Source organism: Apus apus, chromosome 9, assembly GCF_020740795.1.
Source record: "Apus apus isolate bApuApu2 chromosome 9, bApuApu2.pri.cur, whole genome shotgun sequence".
Taxonomy (NCBI): domain Eukaryota; kingdom Metazoa; phylum Chordata; class Aves; order Apodiformes; family Apodidae; genus Apus; species Apus apus.
Genome location: NC_067290.1, coordinates 15063674 through 15086879, shown reverse-complemented (window position 1 = coordinate 15086879; position 23206 = coordinate 15063674). Strand labels below are relative to the sequence as shown.

Here is a 23206-nt window from a genome sequence, read left to right as displayed (position 1 = left end):
CCCGAAGCTGCCCGCACTGGCAATTCACTTCCAGGCCGGCTCAGCACGGGGGTTTCCAGCCCGGGGAGGCGGGGGGGCAAAAGCAGGGCCAGGGCAGCTGCAGCTTTGTGAGGGGAGCCGTGGGGGCTATTCTGATTGTGCCTGCTCTTTGCCTCATGTCCCTTACCCCCCCATCACCAAGGGCTGCCAGCCGTGCCGGGACTTGCTACTCTTCCCAGGGATAAGAGAAGATGCTTCATGCCGGCGTATCACAGGGATTTGCCCCTCAAGGGCCCAATTGCCCTGGGGTGGTGGGGCGGCGGGTTCCAGCCGCATACACGGACTTCCCCTCACGCCTAGCAGGGCGCTGCCTCACGCTGCCTCGGAGACTTTGGTCCCAGGAGGGGCCGAACACACCAAAACTAGGCTCCCCTCGCCTGGCCACCTGGCCAGCCCCAGCCCCGCGTTGTGCAAAGCCCGCGGTTAGGCTGGCCCCACGCCTTACCCAACAGCTCCTTCCCCCGGCTGCACGTCTCCCGACGCCGTTTCGACATTAGCTGGTCCCAGCCAGCTCGTCCCAGGGTTTTCGCCACTCCCACCCTCTTGCCAGCACAGCCCCGGCTGCTTCACACCGCTTCCCGGCGGCTTTCCCGGCCCTCAAGCAGATCTCCGGAGCTGGACTGCACCGTACCCAAACTTGGATAAAACATCCCCCCAGCCGGTTTGGCCACTTGCGCCGGCCCAAGCAGACACAAAGTGACAAGACTTGACTTCGGGTCCAGATAATGTTTATGAGCAAAGACAAGTGATTACACTCTGGCAGGAGCTTAAATACGGGAGCAGAGTCCTTGCATTAGCCCTGCCAGGTCCTTCCCAGCTCCCTCGGTGTCACCCCGGTGGCTCTGCCCCTCCTTGCACACCCCACCAGAAAGACCCCAACAGGGGCTCAGGCTGTGCCCCAGCCCCACACCGGAAACTGGGGACGGTCAGGGAGGAGGCAGCCATTGTGCAGCAAGCTTGAGGGGCTGGGATTGGGGGGCAGGTGCCCCTGCACCGAGCGGATGACCTTCCTTGGGCTGGGGAGCACCAGGGCCTTGTGCCAGCAGAATCTGCTCAGGGCTGTGCATGAGCTGCCCCTTTAGGGTCTGTTGCCCAGGAGCCATCACTGCAAGCCCACAAGCACCCCTATGGACACCCTGGTACCCCAAGTCTCTCTGGGGCTGTTCTGTGTCCCCGTGTGGAGGTGGGCAGGACCCTGCTGCCCTGGCCAGGGCAGGCTGACACACCACCCTGCCTGTCAGCATCCCCAGGGACAGCCACAGTGGAAGGGGTAAAATACACCAGGGCAGGGCTCCAGGGCTGCCTGGCACATGGGGAGTCCAGCTCCCCCAGGGCAGGGAGAGCAGGCCAGCCCTGTCCCCCACCTGGATGGTGTCACCCACCCTCTGCAGCCACAGCAGCAAAAGGGTCCTCCTAAGTGCTGCCATGTCTCTCCTGGGAACCCCCCAATCCTTGGCACAGCCACAGGATGGCTGAGAGGAGGGTGCCACAGGCAGCAGGACCCGGGGGCTCAGCTCCCCTCCAGTGACCCAGGGTACCAGTAGCCCTGCTCCAGGGCCCCCACAAGGAGGGACAGAGAGGGGTTCACAGAGGAAGGGCAGCCCTCCTAGCTGGGGGGGCATTGCCTGCAGATGAGAAAGTCCTCACCCCTTCCACAGGCAGCTGTCCACCTTGTCTTGAACACACAGGTTGGACACGCCCATGGATGGGTCTCTTCCCTGTGCTCTGGGGTCCCACCATGCCCTCTCCCCAGGACTCACAGCCCAGGCTTCCCCAAGGGAAGGACTCCCCAGCACAGTGGGGGCTCCCCCAGCTGGCACCATGCCCTGGGTGATGCCCGTCAGTATGTCTGGGGCGTGAGGATGAAGAGACGGTCTTCCTCCTTGCGGATCCACTTCATGAGCTTGTTGACAGCACTGATGGCACCGGCCTTGGTCCCCAGGGGACTGTAGCATACATAGAGCTCGAAGGCGCTGGTTACCTGGGTGAAAAAGCAGGGTACGGGCTGGACACATCTGCACCCTGCTTGGGGCTGGCACTGCATCTTCCCCCCATGGGCACTGTGAACAGGCACAGGTGCTCCAGGACAGGGATGTGGGCTGCCAGTGTGGTACCCTAAATACCTGGCAACTGGTTTGCTCATAAGTCAGGAGACCAAGGCCCAGGGGATGCCCCCAGAGTGGGTTTTCTCTGTGGCACTAGGGGAATTCACAACAGAGCCTTGCGCTGGCACTCACCAGCCCCCTGCTGCTATCCCTGCCCGTCCCTGCCTGGCACAGGGGTGCAGAGAGGCAGGCTGGCCACCAAAAGGATCATGTATGAGCTGGAGGCCACCCTGGGGACCAGAAAGCTGATGCTGTATTGTGCCACCCACCCCTTACTCCACCATGCAGGACCAGAGAAGACAGGCTCACCCAAATCCTGCAGATGGTCCTTACCCACGCCAGAAGGTTCTCCCGGGGGCCTGTGAAGTAGATGTTCTTCAGAGGGCGTGAAGAATTGTGAGCCCGGCTGTGGAGGTACTGGTAGAGACCCAAGAGCCTTTCCTTCTCCTCCTCCAACACATAGGGTGCCTCAATCTCTGGGCTGGAGGAACACAGCACCCTGTTAGCCCCCTGGAGAAGGGGGCTCATGGAGAAGGCTTGCCCCACAACCCACATCCATGGCCTTGGCCTGATGGCTCACCTGGTGAAGAGCCCAGAGCTCTTGGACTTATAGATGAAGTGCCGGAGGTCAGGGATGCCCACCTGGGCAACACTGTAGAAGGGGGCACGCAGGGCCTCCTGCAGAGCGTGGTGCACCCCGCGCCGCCGCAGGCGCTCCTGGAAGCGCCGCTTGCAGTCGGAGACGGTGAAGAAGTCCTCGCGGTCAGTGGAGACCAGCAGGAGGCACAGATCCATCTCCTGTTCCAGGTAGGAGATGTGGGCATGGAAGAAGCCACTGGAGTTGAACTTAGGGAGGCAAATGGGAGTCCAGGCTTCACCCTCCCGGAAAGAGGAAGAAGAGCTGATGAGGTTAAAGAGCAGATGGAGATCAATAGGGTGGAGGAACTGATCCTTCTTTCTCACAAGAGACACAAGCTGGTTCCCTGATAGGAGGATAGAGAAGACCAGGCTCTTGGCCTTGGCCTGCTGGAGGCTGGTGCTGACAGCGTCCCGGACGCTGGCGGCCAGGGGCAGGCAGCGCACGGCGCCCATCAGGAAGCTGGGGTCATGGGCCATGAGGTCCAGCAGGTTGTCGGTGATGCGCTCGGAGCCAGCCAGGAGTCTGCGCAGGTCATAGTTCTGCTTCTGCTGGAAGATGTGGTTGAGCTGGGTCCAGGTGAGCAGGCTCAGGATCTGGTAGTAGATGTAGAGCAGCTCGTGGGCGATCTCCTGCTCTGACTGCTGGGTCCGCGCCACTGCCACCAGCACCAGTGGGCTCCTCCGCACAAAGACCACCTTGTAGCCATCTGCTTGGGAAGGAGTCCCCGGGGAGGAGCCGGGGACAGATCTGTAAGCCTGGTTCCCTGAGGCTACAGCCTTCCCCTCTTCCCACCAATCTGCCCCCAGCGAGACCTAATGTGGCCCACAGTGGCATGGGCATGGACAGGCAGGCTGTGACATCCCCCAGACCCACCACCCCCTGGGCAGTACCTGCATGGATAGACCGGATGGCATTTTTCTCAGCCTCCAGGAAGGACACCAAGGCCATCATGACACCCATGGTGCTGGAGAGGGCCTCCTCAGAGCCGTAGCGGGAGTACACGGGCTTGCCCGCCTCACTCAGCACGAAGACGTGCTTCCGGTGCATGCGCCAGGCGTCCATGGTCACGTCCTCCTCCTCTTTGCTCGACAGCACTGAGTCGCGGCGGGTGGTCTGTGGGGACGGCTCCAGCTTCCCCTCCTGGCTCTGCCTCATCTCTTCCTCCAGGTCGAGGGCCATGCCCGTGAGCTGTGTGCTCAGCTCGCTGAAGTCCTTGCTGATCTGCTCCATGCTGGTCGGCTCAGCCGGCTCCCCCTGCCTCTCTTCTGGGCTCCGCGTCGCGGCCGCCCCGTCCTCGGGACTTGTCAAGTCCTCATAGGAGCAGGTGTGCACAAACATGGCTCCCTCCTGGCCCGCCCCTGGGAACAACGGGCATGCAGCTTCCATCTGCCTGTCCCCCATGCTGAGGCAGCAGGCAGACAGAGGGGACAAAAGGGACAGGGGGGTGCAGGAAGGGACCTGTCCCCCTTTCCCCATCCTGCAGCACCCAGAAGTGCAGGTGCTACTGGTAGGGAGTCACCAGTGGGTCTGTGTTCCCCTGCCCACAGGGCTTTGGAGGGCCCAGCCCCTATAACGAGGAGCTGCTTTTTCCCCTCGCTTCCCCCTGCAAGGAGCTCTGCCCCATACCTGGCTCTGTCCCCTGCGCCAGCCCCGGTGTGGGGCTCTCGGACCGCTCCGTGTGCTGCCCATCTCCTGGCGCCAGGGACCCATTGGGCACTTCCCAGCCTTTCTTCTTGTGGACATCTGCAGCCATTCCTCAGGGCAAGACCTGCGTGTGACCCACAGCCTCACCCCTCTGTTCCCTTTCCCACAAAATAGGTCCCGAAACGCTCTGCTTTCAAGAGGGGCTGCTCCAGCATCCTCGGCTCAATCGTGCTGCCTCAGCAGGCAGCACCAAGCCCTGTTGAGACGTCAGGAGAGCTGCTCTAATCCAGCAGAATTTCCTCCACCCCCATGGCCCAAGCTCCTTTCATCTCCCCAGTCCCAGCACCTTTCATCCAGGCTTGGCCCCGATTTCCCCTGAGCTCTGGGAAAGCCGCTCAGCCTTCCCAGCAGCCAGGTGGAAGGGAGCTGGCCCTAGATGGGGCTGGTCCCGCACACTGATGATTCCAGAGGGCCTGATGTTTGCTAAGGGCGGGTTTTATGGCTCTCCTCAGCCCGGATTAGGTGGCTGAGATGAGACCAGGCTGGTGACGTTTCCTCCAGAGGTCACGGCAGCCCAGATGGTGTGAGCCCCGGGGAGCTGAGTGCCCTCTCCAGCCCCCGCCCGGCGGGTCAGCCCTCCTGGGCAGAGCCTGTTCGTCCCTCCAGCCCAAGCTTCCCTCCCCAAAGGGAACAGAAGCGAAGGCAGCAGCAGGAAGGCAGGCTGGCCCGGGACCCTGCACCCCTTTGCTGCCGGAGTCTCCCCAGTCTCTGAAAGCAGCTGGCGGGGAGGCCCGGGGAGCCCCGGCTCCGCCCGGCGCTCTGGGACACACCCCCTGCCCCCGGCTCCACGGCCGGCGGGCAACGCCAGCCCGGGGGGGCGGGTGCTGGGACGCCCACCCCAAAGGCCCTGGAGGGGGCCGGATGAGGGACCCGTCCTGGCCAGGCCCGGCCACTCCTGGCCCCGGCTCTGCCAGCCCCGGCCCCTCTCGGAGACCCCAGGGGTGAGGGTCTCTCCGGGGCGCCAGCGGCCCGGCTGCGGGGCCCGCACCGCTCCCTCCCCGCCCAGGGGTCACCGCTCCCGGCGCACCGCCGTGCCCCGGAGCACCGCCAGGCCCGGACCCCCCGAAGGACAAGGCGCAGGGACCGACCTTCGCGGCTCCTCCCGACGGCACCGGAGGCCCGGGCGAACTGCGCGGCGGCGGGAGCGGCTCAGCAGCCCCCGGCACGGCCTAGGCAGGGCAGGGGGCACGATGCCGGCGGCGACCAGCCGCCTCCCGCCCTGCCCCCGCTCCTGACCCCGGTCCCGGCCCCGGTGCCCGCGGCATCGCGGCACCCCGCCCCGGCGGGCCCGCCCCGCGGCTGGCCGGGCAGAGCGCGCTGCACCACGGGGGCTGTAGGCAGCGCCCGCCGCCCGCCGCTGCCGCCCGCCCCGCCGCCACTACAACTCCCGGCAGGCCCCGGGCGGCCGCGCAGAGCGTGCCGGGAAGTGGAGTCCGCGGGGCGCGGAGCATGGCGGGACAGGTAGTGAGGTGGCCGGGCGGGCTGGACTCCACTTCCCGGCGTGCCGTGCGGCGGGCGGGAGGCAGCGGAACTTCCGGCTTCTTGCCGCGGTTGCGCTGGGCCTGGCGCGGCGGGAGCGGCGGTGGCGGAGGTGAGGGCGGCCCCGGCCGCGGGTGCGGGCTCTGCGGCGCGGAGCTGGCGGGTCGTGCCTGGGAAGACGCGCGGAGTCTGACGGGGGCCGCCAGGGCGGCACCCGGGGAGCTGAGCCTGCCGTGCGGCCAACCGCAACAGGGAAGGGGGGGGCGGGGGGGGGTGTTTCTGGGGTGTTCCCGGCGATAAAGAGGGGGTCCCCGTTGGTGCAGTGATAGGGGAGCGCGGCGGGGGTCTGCGGGGCTCCTCCCGGGATGGGGAGGTATTTACAGCTGCCCGGAGTTGCGTGGGGGTTCCCTCCTGTCGGGCTTCCCGGGAGAAGGGGTGTGCGGGGGCGGCTGCTCTAAGGGCCGCTGGGATGGAGGAGCCAGGGTTTCCCCTGGGGTCCGTGGGGATCAGGGAGGGTAGCGTGTGTCGCGTTGGGGCACCCTGTGTCCCTCGCACCGGGGACTCTCACAGCTGCGAGCTGTGAGGGAGCCGGTCCCGGCTCCGGGCCCCGGGGTGGCCCCGCGTCTGGCTGCAGGCTCGGTCTGCTCTTCGGAGCCCCGGTGGAAGGTGTCCACCGGCTTGGGCAGCTTGGTCCCCGGTACCGGAGCACCAGGGGTGTCCCACACGGCTGTGGCCTGTCCTCTGCGTTGGTGTTTCTGGATATCTCTGTGGTATTCTGAGGCCCTGGTCAGAATTAGGGCTTTTTTCTCACCGTGTTGTATGTGTTTCAGTGAAAAATGTCTCTGGGCACTTCTGTTTTTAAAAGAGATGGACAAAAAGCGGGTTGGATTCACACTTGGGGTGCAGAGAGAGGTGATGGGAGCTGTTGCTGGGGATGTGTTAGGTGATAGTAAGGCACAGTGAAGGGCTGGATCGGGTTTTGGACTGTAAATAAAGGCTGAGGAGGAGCAGGATGTGGCCCATTTTGTGCAGGAGGCTGCCAGGTGGTGCAGTGGCTGAGCTACTGGGGGTGATAATCGTGGTTCTCATGTTTTGCTTTTTAAAACAATTGGTACCACAAGAGTTTTGGGGTATTGCTCATGTGTGTGTTAATTTTGGAACTACTGCTGAAGGTGGAATCCACTTCCCTGTCACAGCAGGGCTCTGGTGGTGTGAAAGTCTCTCACAACACTCCCTTGTTTGGAATGGATTTTGAAGTCCTGTGGGACAGGCAAGGTCAAGATAGTGATGGGGGGAGTGATGAAAATTCACCTGCTGGTTTCTAATACATGCTTTTTTTGATACTTCTTCACTTAGACTTTAACATTGGAAGTAACATGCTTTCTTGGATATTTGCAGTTTCTGTAGCTTGAGGAAATGCTTTCTTTTGTACCTCATGTAGTAGTTTAATTTTACAGAGGCTTTTTCTTTTCTTCAGCCTTAGTAAAACTCTAGTAGATGCAAAAAGTTGTTCTGCAGCAAATTACTTCCTCTGTTCTCTGTCCAGAGTCTGGTGTGTAGTTATGTCTGTGAATTCCTCATGGTCTCTAAATGCCAAGTCTGGCAGCCTTGGCAAAATTTGTCTGGAGAGAAGTTGTGGCTGTCAGAGTATTTTTCTGAAAATAGCATCTCTCTGAAACTTCTCCTTGCCTAATCCATGACCAATTTCTCCTCTCTCCACCTGGATTTGGAAAACAAGGTGTGAAATTGGCTGTGATTCAGTGAGTAGATGCTGGAGGACTGTGCTGGCGTTTCTCACTCTGCCCCTTGCCAGAAGTCTGTAATTATTCCTTCAAAAGGCCAGCTTCTTAGCCTGGCTCAGTTGCATGCTTCTGATGTGCGATGCCATTATTTGACCATAGTGAGATGTAAATTGAAATAAGAGGTTCCCAAAGAGTCTGGCATTGGGCTTAGCATGTGCATTTGGAGAGCAGAATGGGGACAGTCCCCTGAGCAGCAGTGCCAGGTGCTGGGCTGTCCAGAGGTGCTCTGGGGAGGACAGGGCCACGGTGCTGAGGAAACCCTTGGGTATAGTTGCCAGGTAACATCTGGAGCTCTGTCAGTCTCTCCTGTCTGCTGGGAGGGCTGTGGGACCACTGGTCCTTGGAGGAACTAAGATCACAGAAGAGGTTCCCATCCTTTGAGACTCACCTGTATCTTCACTGGAGCTGGGGCTTTGCCAGCAGGGAGAAGAGGAGGGAAACAAAACAACTACTTTCAGGATGCACGTTGGCTCTCCTGAATATTCAGTATAATAGTAGCAGCTAATTACTGTCTTAAAAGGACTCTAAATCGGGCCATGAGAGTAATTGGACCATGTTGTGCTTCTGTGTTACTGTGTCACTCTGAGATGTCCTTTGTTGCCATCACCCTCAGATGCGTGGTTGTGACCAGGCATGGCAAAACTAATTGATGTGGAATCCCTAGCACTCTAGGGTGGATTTTTCCCGTGCTTTGCTGGTGGCCTGGCCCCAGCCCCAGGCTCTGATGGTGTGCTTTTGGCAAACAGCCTTACTCACACTGACCCATGTCCCAGCTGGGAGCCAGGGGCGTAGGAGCTGAGCTGGCTGTTACCTGGAGGGTAAATCCTGATGGCCTCTCATCACAGCGTGCACCTTCTGGAGCAGTTGTAGTAGAGCATACCTTCAGGAGACCTAGGTGTTGATGAAAGCCAGTCTGAGAAGTGTCTGTCCCTGTCCTGCAGTTGGCTGTCACCTTGTTTTCTGGGGCTGTGTAGTAAACTGCATCACTGAAATGACCTGGGTTAAATATAACTCTTTTTGGAGGGTCACCCATGGTGCAGACCCAGAAAAGTACAAGCTGGCTCAGCTAACACATTGCACGTTGCCAAAGGCAGAGCAGGGGGAACAAATTGTATCAGGCTGAGCAGGGGACTGTCCCTGCTGGGATTGCTGCCTGTGTTATTGAACCGTGGCCTCACACCCATGGATGTTGCCAAGTGGCTCAGCTGATCTGTGCCAGTCTAACGGTATTTTTTTTCCTGTTTATGTCCAAACAGTTCCCAGCTAGCAAGGGATTATTATTATTATTTATTTTAGGCATCAGTAAGCTTGTTGACTTAATGAGAACTGGAGTAGGGAAGGAAATTCAAGGGGGAAGAAGAAGAAGCAGCAGGTCTGCAGGCTGCAAAAGATCTCAGATAAAAGGTCTGGCTGGTAACAGCTGACCATAATGGTGACTGCCATAACCATCTCTGCTCAACTGGGCTCTCCATGGAGGGTGCAGAGTCAGTTCCCTTAGATTCACTTCTGAGAAAGAAAAAAATGATAGAGCTTGTGGAGGAAGTCCTTGGGACCAGGGACGTGCTTATTTCATGGAGACCCCTGTAAAATGGCAGTAAGACCATGCTCTTGGGCTTAGGTGGCAAGCTGAGTGAGCCTGTTTCTTCATAATGGGGAGACCTTCTAGTGGCCTGCCAGTACCTGAAGGGGGCCTGCTGGGAAGGGGCTTTTCACCAGAGAGGGCAGTGAAAGAACAAAGGGTAGATTGTACCCTGAAAGAGGGTGGATTTAGGTTAGATATTTGGAAGAAATTCTTCACCATGAGGGTAGTAAGGTACTGAAATAGGTTGCCTAGGAAGGTTTTGGAAGCCCCCACCCTGGAGGTGTTAAAGGCCAGGTTGAATGAGGCTTGTGCAGCCTGGTCTAGTGTGGGGTGTCCCTGTTCATAGCAGGGAGGTTGATCTGGTGATCTTTAAGGTCCCTTCCAACCTTTATGATTCTGTGGTCAGCCATGGTTGTCCACATTGCCTTCTTCAGCCTCCATACCCATGGGCCAAGACCTGCCTGGGCTGCCATCCCTGCTGCCCTGGGAGCATTTGCTGGCTACCCATGGACCCCAGCAGGAGTGGGTGTTCTCTCTCAGCAGGGCAACTCCCTTTACTTCCTTAACATCTGGAATTGCTTCCTGGAGTAAGGTCTGGCATAACCTGCTCTGTCAACCTGCCACCCGTATGTTGGCACTGACCTTTGGAAGGCAGCAGGAACAGGATCTTGTGTGTTTTTGTTGAACAGGAGCTGCTCTTGCCTGGCCTGGCAGTGTCTGTGCTGCCTTCTGCCTCATCTCTGCTGTTTGTTTGTTCCTGCTGTCAAGCTGCTTTGTAGCAGCACGTCAGCCCCAGGTCTCCTGGCCTTGGTCTGGTGGCACAACAGCCTTCCTGAACCTCTGTGTCTGGACTAGCCAGAGCAGGTCTGAGACCATCAGGTCACTATCTACCTTATCTTGCTCTATTCTTTCTGTTCTTTGCTGCAGCCTTTTCTTTTTTGGGTGGAAGACGGAAGTTCTTCCTCTTCCAAGTCCAGCTTTGGCAATTGCCAGGAAATCCTCGCCTTTTCCGCTGGTGGGGGGAAGTGGATGACAATTTAGATTTCTGTTGAGGCAAGTGTTACTTGTGACACTCAGCATTGGAGAACAGTGCCTGTAAAGATTTATTGGCAAAGTTCCCCCTGTTATCTACATGCTTTTGAGGGGAGAGTGAGCAGAGCAGACCAACAGTAGTGATCACTGTCTTGAACAGCAAAGAGCTTTTGGCAAAAGTAGCTTGGATTAAACATTAATTACAAACTGTTGTTCGGTAACGGCCCTTGTTTATAGACTGTGGTGTTCTCACATTTCTAGTTGTGCTCGGAGCAGTGTCAGACAGCACAGCATGTTGGAAAGCTTTAGGGTAATCAAAGCAAATATCGAGTTGTTTGCCCACCCATATTGACAGTTTGATTTCAGAAGTCATTTGAAGCTTGCAAATTTGTATGTGGAAAAATGCAACAGTTAAGTCCTTCACGTGTGGTCCTGTGTATTTGTGGATCCTGATCAGTTGTTCCAGATACCTCTTCTCCTGACTAGCAGAGTCTGTTCTTACATGATGTGTATTTTCATGCCTTGTGGATTATTGTAACATTATTTATTCAACAGGTTGTGCTGTCTTGGTGTTCTTAGAGTGAATTATCCTTTTCTGGAAAGCTACCAGACAAGATCAAAATGTGGGGAGACCATCGACAAGGCAACAGAATGGGATCTTTTCGGTAAGTATTGAAATGTACCCTTTGTTTCAGCAACGTTCTTAAAAATTAGAGACCCATGGGAAAGCCATTCTGTTTGTCAGTATTTCTGCACGTCTCCCATAAGCAGATTACTTTGTTGAAAGTTCTGAGGTCTGTGTGGGATTAGGTTAGATTGCAAAAGAATGGGCAAATTAAGTGACAGTGTAACACTCTGCATTTCTGTCAAGTTTATTTCTCTTTTTTTTGTTTTGTTTGTTTGGGTTTTTTGTGGGTTTTTTGTGGTTTTTTTTTTTTTGTTGTTTTGTTTGTTTTTAGAAAGAGCTGCTTTTAGTATTTCTGTTCCTTCTCCACACCACCTTTTCTAGCGGTACTTTGTGTAGCTGTTGTAAGCTAAGATGATTATGTGCAATGTGGATTTTGATGCCATAGAATCATAGAATGGCTTGGGTTGGAAAGGACCTAAAAGATCATGGAGATCCAACCCCACTGCCACGGGCAGGGACACCTCCCTCTAGACCATGTGCTGTTAAGATGCAGAAGAGAAGCACCTACTAGTGTGACATTGATTCTCTTCAACCATGGTGCTCACCTTAACTTCAGAAGTACCAGCACTTTCACTTTCATCGCACACAGGATTTTATGAAAACTCTAAGAGTTTAGTTCTCTCCATGGGGCTGAGTAGACCAGATATCCCCATGTTCTTGGCCTTCATAAGACATTTTTGAATGTCAGTGAAACTGTTTTAAATGATAAACCTGCATGGCATCATACTTTGCTTAGTTTATATTCCTCTGGTTGTTAATAGGCCCTGTTTGCAAGAGGGTTCTGGGTATTAAACATGAAATAAAATGGAGGCACCAAGAGCCAAGGTTTTCCTCTGTTGTGCATAAATAAACCTTTCATCCTTTACTCATATGTCCACCTCAGTTACTTGAATATCAGCATGGTAAAGGTGCTTCCTCATGGAGTGCTTCAGGTTTCTGCAATAAGAATACTTCAAATAATTTTCCAGCTGTGATGTGTTGAGAAAGCTGGTGACATCTGAGCTACAAAAACCAGTATCCTCCAGAATATGTCCTAATGGTATTGATAGGAACATGGTTATGTTTTACGATTATATCAATAATGCTGTTCTGCTGAATTTTAAGTAGATTTTGTTGGCATAATTATTTACTATACTGGGTGGAGGATTCTAACCTTGAACCAAGTTTTAATTCTATATGGTGGTGAAATGAGGACGTGTAGATTAGGAAATCTGTGTGTGGTTTGATTAACTGTGCAGGTGTGCATGCTGTTGGTGAGTGATTCTGTAGTGAAACTCAAAGAACATGACTTGCTGTAGTTTCTAAGGAAATGTCCACTGATTTGGGTAGCATTTGGTGTTATTTTGAAATGTATTGATACTTCATTATTCTGTTTTGTTTTTTTTTAAATGGTATTGGAGCCTCACTTAGATGAAAAATCAGGTAGCTCTATCTCAGGAAAACCCAATGAGTTGGGTTTTTCAAAACTGTCTTAAGAGAAACCTATCCCTGAGTGGTTTTATGCAGGTATCAGGAGTGCTCGTAGCTGTAGTGTTGGAAACTTGGTGTAAGAGCCATTCTGGAGGTACAGGTGCAGAATCATCTTCAACATTGATTGTTGTCGTGCTCCTGTGTGACATCCTCAAAGCCTGAGCTGATGGCTTTCAGTGTTTTGCCACCTGAGACTCCAGCACAAGGAAGCGTAAAGGAGTCTCTGTAGTAGATTAATAGAGAATGTTTGGTGACCTCTGCTTTTATGTGCCTCAGGAGGACGTGTGAAGTTAGTCGTTCGTGATTCTGCCCAGAGAGCTTAAGCTCAAGCGGTGCCTCACAGGCATGTGCTGGTGATGCTAACGAACAAACACACCAGCTGATGGAACCATGAACAGCTGCAGAGCTGTGTGCAGTGCAGGACTATGTGGATTGCTACCATCATTAACCCATTAATATTGCAGGTATTCCCTGTTGAGTGCTTCTGGAAATTGTGCTGAAATGGGAGCACCCAAGTTTACTTTCTCACATCTGTCGTATGCTGCCTCATCTTAAACTGCCAAACATCAATATCTTCTGCGGATCTTAGACTGTTACACAACTCTATAAAAGTTTAGAAGAGAATGTGCTGCTGTGTAGATTTCAGACTCTAAGCACGTTATGAATAATACTGTCTTTATTTCTACAGTGGGAGCCAAGAAGAAAGGTTTGCTCCCGGGTGGAACAGGGAATATCCTCCTTCCCTTGATAGTCTTGCTCAAGAAAGACACTCTGGCAACTTCTCTGGCAGAGAATCACTTCCTTTTGATATCCAGGCACTCACAGGCCTCCTCAATCCTCAGTTTGCCAACAGAGAGGAACCTTCTTTCAGCTTTGGAGCTAGAGATGGACCACGTAGTGACTTCAGAGGTGGGGAGGGGCACCATGATTTCAGGGGCAGAGATTTCCCACCATCTGACTTCCAGGGCAGAGATGAGTCTCAGATGGATTTCAGAGGTAGGGAGCCACCCTCTTCTGAGTATAGGGGTGGGGATATGTACTCCGGAGCCTTCCGGGAGAGAGAAGGGCCACCTATGGACTTCAGGGGTGGGGAAGTTCCTTCAGTGGACTATAGGAACAGGGAACAGTTCCGTATGAACTACAGGGATAGAGAAGCACATAATATGGATTACAGGGGCAGAGATGAACCTCCATCAGACTTCAGGGGTCGGGGGTCTTTTGATCTAGACTTCAGAGGTCGAGATGGACCTCACTCAGATTTCAGGGCAAGAGATGTGTCTGAGTTAGACTACAGGGGCAGAGAGCATTCCTATTCAGACTTCAGAAATAGAGATGTACCTGATCTGGACTTCAGGGGTATGGGCACCTCTGATCTGGACTTCAGAAACAGAAATGCACCATCATCAGACTTCAGAAATAGGCACAGGTCCCGATCTGACCAGGATTTTAGGAACAGAGATGTGGCTCCTCCTATGGACTTTTCAGATAGGGAAATGCCTCCTGTGGACCAAAGCCTTGTAGATTTTAGGCACAACCAATCTACTGTGCCTCTAGCAGAAAGAGAGGGCTCTGGTTTAAGCACCAGCAAGAGAGAGGAGTCTGCACTCGGTCTAGATAGAGCTCCCTTCGGTAGCCAAAAAGGAGAATTTCAACATTCAGAAGCACCAGCCAGAGAAGAGGAATCCCTTGGATTGGGTCTTGAAGATGACACTTCACACAATTTCCAAAATAGCCGTGGACCTCTTCCTACTCTTCAGGACCAAGAGGAGCAACCTCATACCTTTGCTAACAAGCAGCAACAGCAGCAGCAGCAGCTTTCTGGGGGGGAACAGCAAAGATCCGATTCTGATCTTGGGTTGAAGGATGAAGGTGGCCTGGATTTCCTTGGAAGGCAAGATACTGACTACCGGAACATTGAGTATCGTGATGTGGATCACCGGCTGCCAGGGCACCAGATGTTTGATTATGAGCATGGCAAGTCCTTTTCAGAAGGAAAACCCAGCAAAGATTCTAGGCCCTATAAGAACCTTCAGGTAGGTGGCTTTGTCAGTTGATGTTTTTGTTAAATGTGTGTTGGCCAAAGAATGGAAGGAGCTGGGAGGGAGTTGTCTGTTCATATCCCATCACTTCAGTTCTCTCCTAATTCACTGTCCTTCTCTGAGGTCATCCTCATGCTCCAGGTTGTTTTAACAGACCCCCTTTCTATCTCAGAAGTGCTTCCTCCTCACGAGAAATGCAGTTTAGCGTTTGGGTTCAGAAAGCCCCTAAGTTGAAAATGACCAAAACATAGAGAGGTTGTTGGGGGAAAGAAGTATACAGAAGAACTTATCTTCTTGTTTTCTCTTGGACGTTGCTTACAAGCACTACCAGAGAGAAGCTGCTGCCCTAGATGGACCTGTGTAGAGCAGTAAAGCTGTTCTCGTGCACTCTTTGTTTTCCTTCAGAGTTAACTTTGAAATCTGAAGGTAATGGTAACTACTGAGTTAATAACTACTATTAAATTTGAATCTCCCACTGCTGCAAAGCAGAGAGAGGTGATTTGCCTGTTGTTTTTTTTTTCCTGGACCTAGATCTCATTGTCAGGCTCAGTGAGCGTATGGATGCCAGTCCTCCAGAGCTCTCTGAATCTAAGAGTGCTGTGCTTAAGGATTTGAGCCAGCCTGCTTATGGGCCTTTCCTTTGAATTATACCTTGCTTTTTTTTGTTGTGTTTTGTTACTGTTTGTGTATCTTTGGAGCTGGCATCTCTTATTTTTAAAAACCCTCTTGATTGTGTGAACTCAAGGACCAAGATTACCGGACCTGCACCAAGTATGTGAAGCCAAGCAAGCTCATTCGGCTGGGAGGAGTGCCTGAAACTGCCACAAAGGATGATGTAAGTGGGATGTTTTTCATCCAGAAAATTCTCTCGGGGGTTTCTAAATGTACCATTTTTAAGCCTGGTTAATGTAGTTCAGTTGGTTTGCCATTTTCCTCAGGGAAAATCTAGATTTAGAAGTGATAGCAATGTTATTTTTGTAATCTGATTATTCTGTTTATTGGGGGGTCTGGAAGTGACGAGGTTTTTTTGCAGTCACGTGTGGGGTATCGGTGGCTAAAACCCTTGACTCGAGACTCTCTTTAACATGCCTTACTTCCAGCATTGTTTTATATATACCAAATATTTTGATTAATTTATTACTATATTTTGGGCTCAGGAGACATGTCGTCTCTCGGTGAACTTGTTCATTCGTAGGTACTTGAAACTGCTTAAATGAGATCTTACAAAGATGGAAAAGATGTCTGCTACTACTGCTGATTTCAGTAAAAACCAAAAAAATAACCTAGGTTACAAGGTCTCTTTCCAAAAGCTTCCACTCTGAATTAGGATGGGTTTTTTGGTGACAGTTCCAGACATAAGAATGCCTACGTGCAACAGTTTTTGCAGGGGTTGTCTATGTGATCAGAGCTTCTGAGGCCTGATGCTGGAGAACTCAGGCAAAAATGTTGTCCATCAGGGGATGATAAAACTCAGAACAGTCACCCCATGTCCCTTGGTTTTCTTAAAGGCAGTTAAGATGTGTCTGACTTTAAATAAGGATCAGAGGTGAACTGTCTGGTTGAAAGAAGCATGATAAGCCTTTGCACAGCTGAATTATGGTGTGAATGTTGCTCTTTTCTTTAAACAAAACCCAAAAATACTTCCCCCAACTCAATAATCCAGTTACTGCTGGAACTTAATCAGGAAAATGTGTCAGTTTGTTACAGAGTTAACCTAGAAGGAAAAGAAGTATTGGGGGGGAGAAATGCAAGTGCTTCACTTTCCAAGGTTTGATTCTGAAGCCTGAAGGGGATTTTTTTTTTTTTTTTTGTAGATTCTCAATGCTTTCCGAGGGCCTGATGGGACACCTGTGAAGGACTTGAGACTGAAAGATTACAGTTCAGGTGAGAATGCTTTTCCAGTGCTTCTGGTTTCAAGTTTACAAAAGGGTGTTTTTCACACTACTCCCTAAGGCACTTTCGTTTAAAGTCTTTGGTGCCATTATTGCAGGTATTTTGGAATGAAAATGCCTACTGAGTTTAGTTGTTTGTCCTCATGTCTTCGAAACTGATGGCGGTGGCTCACTGCTACTTCAGAGGTAAAGCATATGTCCTGGTGCCTCTAGAGAGAGGTAGGAAAAGCAGGAAGAACAGTAAGACTGTTCTAACAGCCATCGAGAGTAAAGCTGATACTGACTGACATGGGACATTAGGTTAATTTCCTGACAGGTTTTTTAAATTATTATTAAATACTTCTGGTTTATTCTACATCTTTTTTCTGAGATGGTCTTGCTGTGGAACATGTCCTGCATGAATAGCCCTCAGGAAACCTGGTACATCCTAACACTTCTCCTTCAGTAACATGAAACTGTTGCCCTCCTTAGATATGAAGACAGGTTAAAAAAGAAAAAGTAAGTTTTATGAGCAAATACCCAAATACTGGGTCTAGATGCTTTTCCTCATTTTAAGAATAAAGTTTTGCTGTACTTCTGATCAGTATATAAAGGATTCTGAAGAAGGAAATATTTTACAAGGCTGCTTTGTGAGAACGTTGTGCTGGAACAAAGATGTGTGATGGTAGGAAATTCAGGATGAGTCCTGTGGATTGTTTTGTTGATACTGGTAGAAAATACTTGGAAACAAACAATTTTGTTTTCTAAACCTAGGAAAGCAGAAACATGTACTTTCATCAGTGCTTTTTCTTATTACCAGTATGGGTTGCACGTGAAGCAGCTGGAGCTCCTGGTGTCATTATGTTATATAAAGGCTTCCTATGTGTTTAGTAGATGGAGATAGAAACTGGGGCAGTTGAGTATTTCCCAAGTATATTTTTGTTTCTGGAAACTGTCAGAGAGGATTTCACAACCTTCTCGTGAACCTTTGAACTAAAGAACACCCCTGTGTCACATAACCTGGTCTGGCCCAACAAGCAGGGCTTAAGGGGCAAGTCAATCTTGCTTCCTTTCCTCTTTCCTAAGGGCAGTACAGCAGGGAGGTCGTCACTCACACCGACTGCACCCAGTAATTGCAACATCCTCATTTCTTTACTGGTGCTGATGTGATTTGTCAGTTGTTTATTTCCTGAAACACATCTCTTTTCAGTAATGAAGCAACCTAAAACTGGGAGTCTCTTTGGAGGTCTTCTCATGTACATTATGAGGACATACTGCCCTCATCAGAGAATGGTTGTCTCCTCCTTCCCATTTCCCATTTCAGAGGCTACTCGGGATGAGATGCAGTGTCTGAGGTTTTGTGCAGAAGCCTTGGTATCTGCTGGTGGTCACTGGTAATATGGGGTTGCAGTTTTCTGCTGGCACTTTTAAAAACTGCATTCTGTTTCAGTCTGTCTTGTCAGCTGCAAAGTTGGGGTTTTTTTGTAAGTTTTTCTAGCAATTGTGAGGAGGGAAAGAATGAAGTTAAAATTAGCTCATATTTTATGAGCTATTTAAAGCTGTTGTTTAACCCTGTCTGGTGAGCAGTCATAGTAGGTGTAGCCTTATTCTAGGTTACATGGATACTCCAATGTCTTTGTTTTGTGTTATGTCCTGAGGCTGCAAATGCAGCTGCTAATTTAAACAGCTTTCTGAGCAAGATGGGTATGTCTAAGGACAATAAAAATTCCTGAATTGTGACAACTTCTTGTTGAAAGTGGGTAACTAGAAGCGGTAGTAAATTTAGCTCAGCTTTTTACATTAGGTCATCCTATAGAGAAGTGTATGAAATTGAATTCATGCAAACTTCTGAAACCCAGAGTCCAGTCATGGGCTAAACAATGCTTTTATGGTGTATGTGAATATTAACCAGAATTACAAGCAAACTTATGGGATTTCTCATGGATACATCTGGGCCCACTGCCTGCCTTGCTGTGTCAGTGCAGTGGCACGGCTGCTGCCTGGCTTGGAGGAGTAACTGGTGCCTGTCTGAGGGGGTTGTTTGTTTTTTGAGTGCTACCCAGAAATGTTAAAAATAACATTAATCATGAGTATGCATGTTGAGTGTGCTGGAAAGAAGAATGCCTGCAGCTGTTGGAGAACAATAACAGCCATAACAAATAACACACAATTAATTCGAAATAAGTGAGGTTCAGAGCAGTTTCACAGAATTATAACACTTACCATAAAGCTTATCTCAGCAGCTATGATGTGATGATTCCACTGTATGATCTTTCTCAAGACTCTTGCTGTTTTTGGGGGAAAATATATGGTTGATTTTTCTTGGACAAAGCAGCTCAATTTCTCTATAAAGCCCTTTCTTTTTACATACTGTGTATGTGCTAAAGGAACTGTATTTTCACTGAAGGTTGTGCTGAGCATGGAACACTGTTCTTAATATACTTGGTGTGACTTTGGTGTGCGTTCAAGCTGTTTATTCTTTAGATCATTTTGTCTCTGAAGCCCACAGACTGAAATGGTGGCTAGATGTTAAACAAGGTATTGAAGGGAAAGACCTGAAGAAATGACATAGTAATTCTGTGTAAATAAAATAGTCAGACTTTATAGTATTACCCTACAGAATATTAACTTGTAATTTCCATCAGTTAGAGTTTTGAATTGATGCCTGCATGTTCAGACTGAAAGGATCAGATCCATTTGTGGGAGGAAGAGGGCTTCTTCCAACCCAATGTGTAAGCCTGGGCAGAAATAACTATTAGATTGTTTGCTTATCTTTCAGCTTGCCTTTTCAAGTGTGTTTGGTCATGTCTGTTCAATTAATCATTACAAAGAATAAACCCTGAGGTGACAGTGGAATCTTCTCTAAGACCATCAGCTGCTAAGGTCTGCAGCATCTCCTGGTGCCTCTGGCTGCCTCATGTGGAGGCAGTGCCATGGATGTTCTGCTGCCTCTGTAGCTGCTGGCGGTGACTTGTCAGCAGCTCGGTAATGGCTGGTGAGCTGCCCTTTCCTATTTGAAGGTACTTGCCCCTGCTCCCAGGGGTCAAGTGGCTTTACAGTGTGGACCTCCCCGTGAGGAGCTGTCACCTTGTCCAGCATGTGACAGCACCAGGCACCTTGTGGCACTATGTCTGTCATTCTGTTACTGTCTGTGTGCTTGCATTGGTGCTGATGGCCAGGAACTTCACTCCCATGCCTCCTGACCTTTGAGGAGTTTAACGTGAACACACCTTCTCCTGGTTTGGATTTTGATTGTGTTTTCAACTTATCTCCTGTCTGATTCTCATCAAGCTTTACTTCCACTTTACTGACTAATGTCAAACATAAGCAAAGTCTGACCTGCACAGAACTCTTTGGCTGAACACACATGTGCCCTGGAGAAGAGAGCACTTGGAGCTATCTTTATCTGAAAGGGCTTTTTATGATGTGTCGTTCACCCTTAAAAGGTTATGTCCAAGTAATAAGTGAAAACATGAAGCATACTCTTAGTCTCCTGTTCAAGTTGTTCTCCTGGACAGTCTGCAGTGGGACAAGCTTAGAACATGTGTTTTCCAACCAGGATTCACGTTAGGGTTAATACCAGCAGCTGGGAAAAGCTGTTCTGGGAAAGCGAGCTTGAGAAATTGCTGGCAGCCCATGAAGCTTTTCTAGCTTACTCTACAAGCCCATCTGGGGAACTGAGAGGAGCTTTTGCTGAGCTGGGAGAGCCCGATGGAAAGTGGACACGCTGACCATGATGGAGAGCAGCATGAGTGGAGAGGAGCTCTGTGGCACGGACCTGGAGGGACCAGGTGAGCTGCATTGCAGTGAGATCTACCCCAGCCCCTTTATGTACCCTTTACGTTAGTGCAGTACTTCAGAACTTGGGAGATTTGGGCTTGTTAGCCCTCTTCTGAATACTCACTTTTGAACCCTGGGAGCTGATGTGGAAATGCAGTGCTGCACCCCTGGGGAGCAAAGCACCCATGAGAGTGGGATGATGGACGGGAAGTATCTCTGAGCAGCAGTAATGCTTGGGACCAGAGCGATGTCTACATACTGATGCTAAAGGACAGGCACCCTCCTGTGCTGGAGAGATCTGCAGGAAACATAGTTTAACCTAAAAATGTGACTAACCTAACAGCTACTTAATGGCAGCTGCCTGCTCCATTTTGAAAAGCCTTTGTTTTTGCAAGTACTATTGGCACCAAAGGTACTTTGCTGCTTGCTTAGCCACCTTCTTACAGTAGCATTTATTTCTTGTTTCGTTTCTCCAGACCTGGCCCTCATGTGGTGCTTGGAACTGCTCCCCTTATCCCTCCCTTTGTTAAACTTAAACTGCCTTGGCCAAGTCCTGGAAGAAACTGGATTATCTTGCTTGTTCTCACTAAGCTCTCTCACACTGGTGCCCTGTTAAATATTAATAAGGTTCTTAGATAAACCTTTAAAACATACTGGTTTTTTTTTTCTCCAATGCAGTCTGTCCTGTATATCAGAGCAGTGAATCACAGGAATATTTCAGGAAGCCTCTGAAATTTCTAATTGCATTCTTTAGTGTTGCATTTTGCTAAAACTCATAAGGTCCAGAAGTTGAAACTTAATGATGGAAAAATTAGTGCAGGTTTTTATTGGTGCACCTCTCCATACTAGGGATAAGCTCTCCATTTTCCACAGCTGAAGGCAGTGAGATCTCTCCCTTAAAGCAGAGCTCCTGTTGTGGTGGGCATGGCTCTGCATTGTCTGGGCCACGTAGAACAGTGTCTTGGCTCCCATACTGTAGCTGTCTGTGTGGTGGCTTTGGGCTAGGGATGCACCTGGAGGTCAGAGGTGCTGGTGAAATAGTGAGCTTGCCCCACCTCCTGCATGCCAGAAGTGCCCCTTGTGCTGCAGCTTCCAGCCTTGGGGAGGGCTGGAGAGCTGAACTGCCCTGCATGAGGAGGGGATGTTTCTGGATGTGTGCAGCAGAATTGTGCTAAACTGAGACCTTTTGTTCCCTTCCAGGAGTGATGCAGTGACCCTGGGGAAACCCCTCTGAAGGGTGGATTTGTGGGCAGCTGGTGGCCACCTCATGGAGATGGCTTGGCACCAAACCTGTGGAGTGTGATTAGGCCCCACAGGGACTTGTATTCTTTGGTTTGCTGTGGGTTGATTGGAATCATCTCTGGTACACGCTGTGGTGCAGAGGTGCATCTTGCCTGTTGTGCTAATTACGCAGAAGACAACTTGGCTCACCCTCAAGGCTTATGGTGGTGCAGCACAGGAAGAACAATCTCCTGTTGCTGTGTTTAGTGCTTTGCACAGTGAAGACTGTGTGGCCCACTGCTGCATCAGCCACAAATAAAGGCATGCAGACCTTGGGCTCTTGCTGAGACCTGAAGGGATCATCCATGAGCTCACAAGATGCAGCACACATGGAGTTTCCTCTCAAGGCATGACCAGATCACCCACTCATCAGCAGGATTCTTCAGTCTGGAGAGGCTCACCTCTCAGAAGCTGGGGAAGTATTTCCAGTGCTGATCTCTGGGAAGCAATGGATTCTTGTTTGTAGCCAGAACAGCCCAACAAGGACTGAAAAAGCACTTGGTTGGAATTGTCCCTGGTCATTGACACCAGTCCCTGCCAGTTTTGCCAGCTGTGTGGGCAGTGGGCTTTTGGCTTGTCTTGCTTGATGGCAGGGCAGTAGTGTCTTGTCTCTTGGAAGCAAAAGGCATTCTTGCCCATCTTTGCTCATCTGTGATGTGGTTACTTAGGAAATAGGAAGTACAAGTCTGTTTTAAGCCAGTGTTTGTGGTAGTGATCAGCCTTGGTTCAGGGTTATAAGATCAGTTCAACAGAAAAGACAGCAATGTTCATCTACAAAACGTGCTCACAGCCTTTTCAACATGCAAAATCCTTCTCTCTGTAACCCTTTTTACAAATGCTTTCAACCTTTTTTGCATCTCCAGCACAAAGCTTGAGGGCTTTTCACAGAGTCGTGTGTGCCAAGCAACAGAGCAGATGTCCTGGAGACCACATTCACTTTAGCAGCACTTTAAAACCAAGTTCCTGTCTGCGACATTTTCCCACGTATGCAGCTTGCAGTCCTCTTGTAGGGTTTTGTGGTGGTCCCAGCCTTCTGTATGAGTGTAATCTAATACTTTGTCTTTAATAAAGCTACATTGTGTATGATCCTAGTGTTGTGGGTTTTTCCCCCCTTCCTGTGCTGGTGTACAGACTGCCCTTCTGAGCCAAGGAGGGTTGACAGCCACTGGGGCTCTGACTATTGTTCCTATATGTCATGGAGGTACCTGTGGCTGCCCTTGAGGCATCTCAGGCAGTTTTTTCTGGATCTTGTCTTCCTGGATAGAGGGAGGAGAATGGTCTGTAGTGCTCTGCCTTTCAGCATGTAGCTGTTTCATACCCTGTGGTTTCAGTGCTGTTCTCTTGTGCAGTGCTGTCAGGAGTGAGTGCATGTGGATGTACTTGTTCACGCAGAGGCACAGTATGAAGTGACAGGCCTTTTCCCAGCAGCCAGGTGTGGCTTGTAAATGCTCACCCTTTGAAAGGAATTGCTGCTACAGCTTGTTGCAGATCATCCTGTTTAGTATTCAACAGCAGGCTTTTCTGGTACAGCTCTTCAGCTTTAGTAGCTCTGAAGACCAATTTATTTGTGCAGTAAAGAGATCTGACAAATTTATGGATGCTGAGAATTCACCAGCTGGTACCAAGAGAGTTGCCGGGTTTGGCTTCTGAGCTTATGTTAGCCCAGATAGATTGCTGCCCTTCCCAGCTGGGCT

At 50.8% G+C, this 23206-nt stretch overlaps 2 protein-coding genes across 2 annotated transcripts in view; one reads left to right on the top strand and one right to left on the bottom strand.

Annotated features, from left to right (window-relative positions):
- Window positions 1-750: 750 nt before the first annotated feature.
- MON1A (MON1 homolog A, secretory trafficking associated) lies at window positions 751-5779 on the bottom strand. The gene is made up of 6 exons (XM_051627869.1): window positions 5577-5779; window positions 4411-4552; window positions 3675-4142; window positions 2725-3490; window positions 2478-2625; window positions 751-2020 (listed from the first exon to the last, which is right to left on the bottom strand). Exons 2-6 carry the CDS (start codon window positions 4535-4537, stop codon window positions 1880-1882), a joined length of 1650 nt encoding a protein of 549 aa, XP_051483829.1. The 5' UTR covers window positions 4538-4552; window positions 5577-5779; the 3' UTR covers window positions 751-1879.
- Window positions 5780-6021: 242 nt separating this feature from the next.
- The window catches only part of RBM6 (RNA binding motif protein 6), a 57885-nt gene continuing 40700 nt past the window's right edge, over window positions 6022-23206 (top strand). The window contains exons 1-5 of the mRNA XM_051627360.1: window positions 6022-6079; window positions 10939-11048; window positions 13230-14574; window positions 15326-15415; window positions 16395-16464. Of these exons, the coding sequence (XP_051483320.1) occupies window positions 11005-11048; window positions 13230-14574; window positions 15326-15415; window positions 16395-16464 (1549 nt within the window). The 5' untranslated portion in view covers window positions 6022-6079; window positions 10939-11004. The remainder of the gene's footprint in view (window positions 6080-10938; window positions 11049-13229; window positions 14575-15325; window positions 15416-16394; window positions 16465-23206) is intronic.

Bases quoted from the DNA above. Each gene is read 5' to 3' on its own strand.
- MON1A (XM_051627869.1), bottom strand. From the start codon at position 4,537: ATGGCTGCAGATGTCCACAAGAAGAAAGGCTGGGAAGTGCCCAATGGG. The intron at 4,143-4,410 runs GTATGGGGCAGA...CGTTGTTCCCAG, and splicing joins GGCGCAGGGGACAGAGCCAG to GGGCGGGCCAGGAGGGAGCC. The intron at 2,021-2,477 runs GTAAGGACCATC...TTTTTCACCCAG, and splicing joins GGGAGAACCTTCTGGCGTGG to GTAACCAGCGCCTTCGAGCT.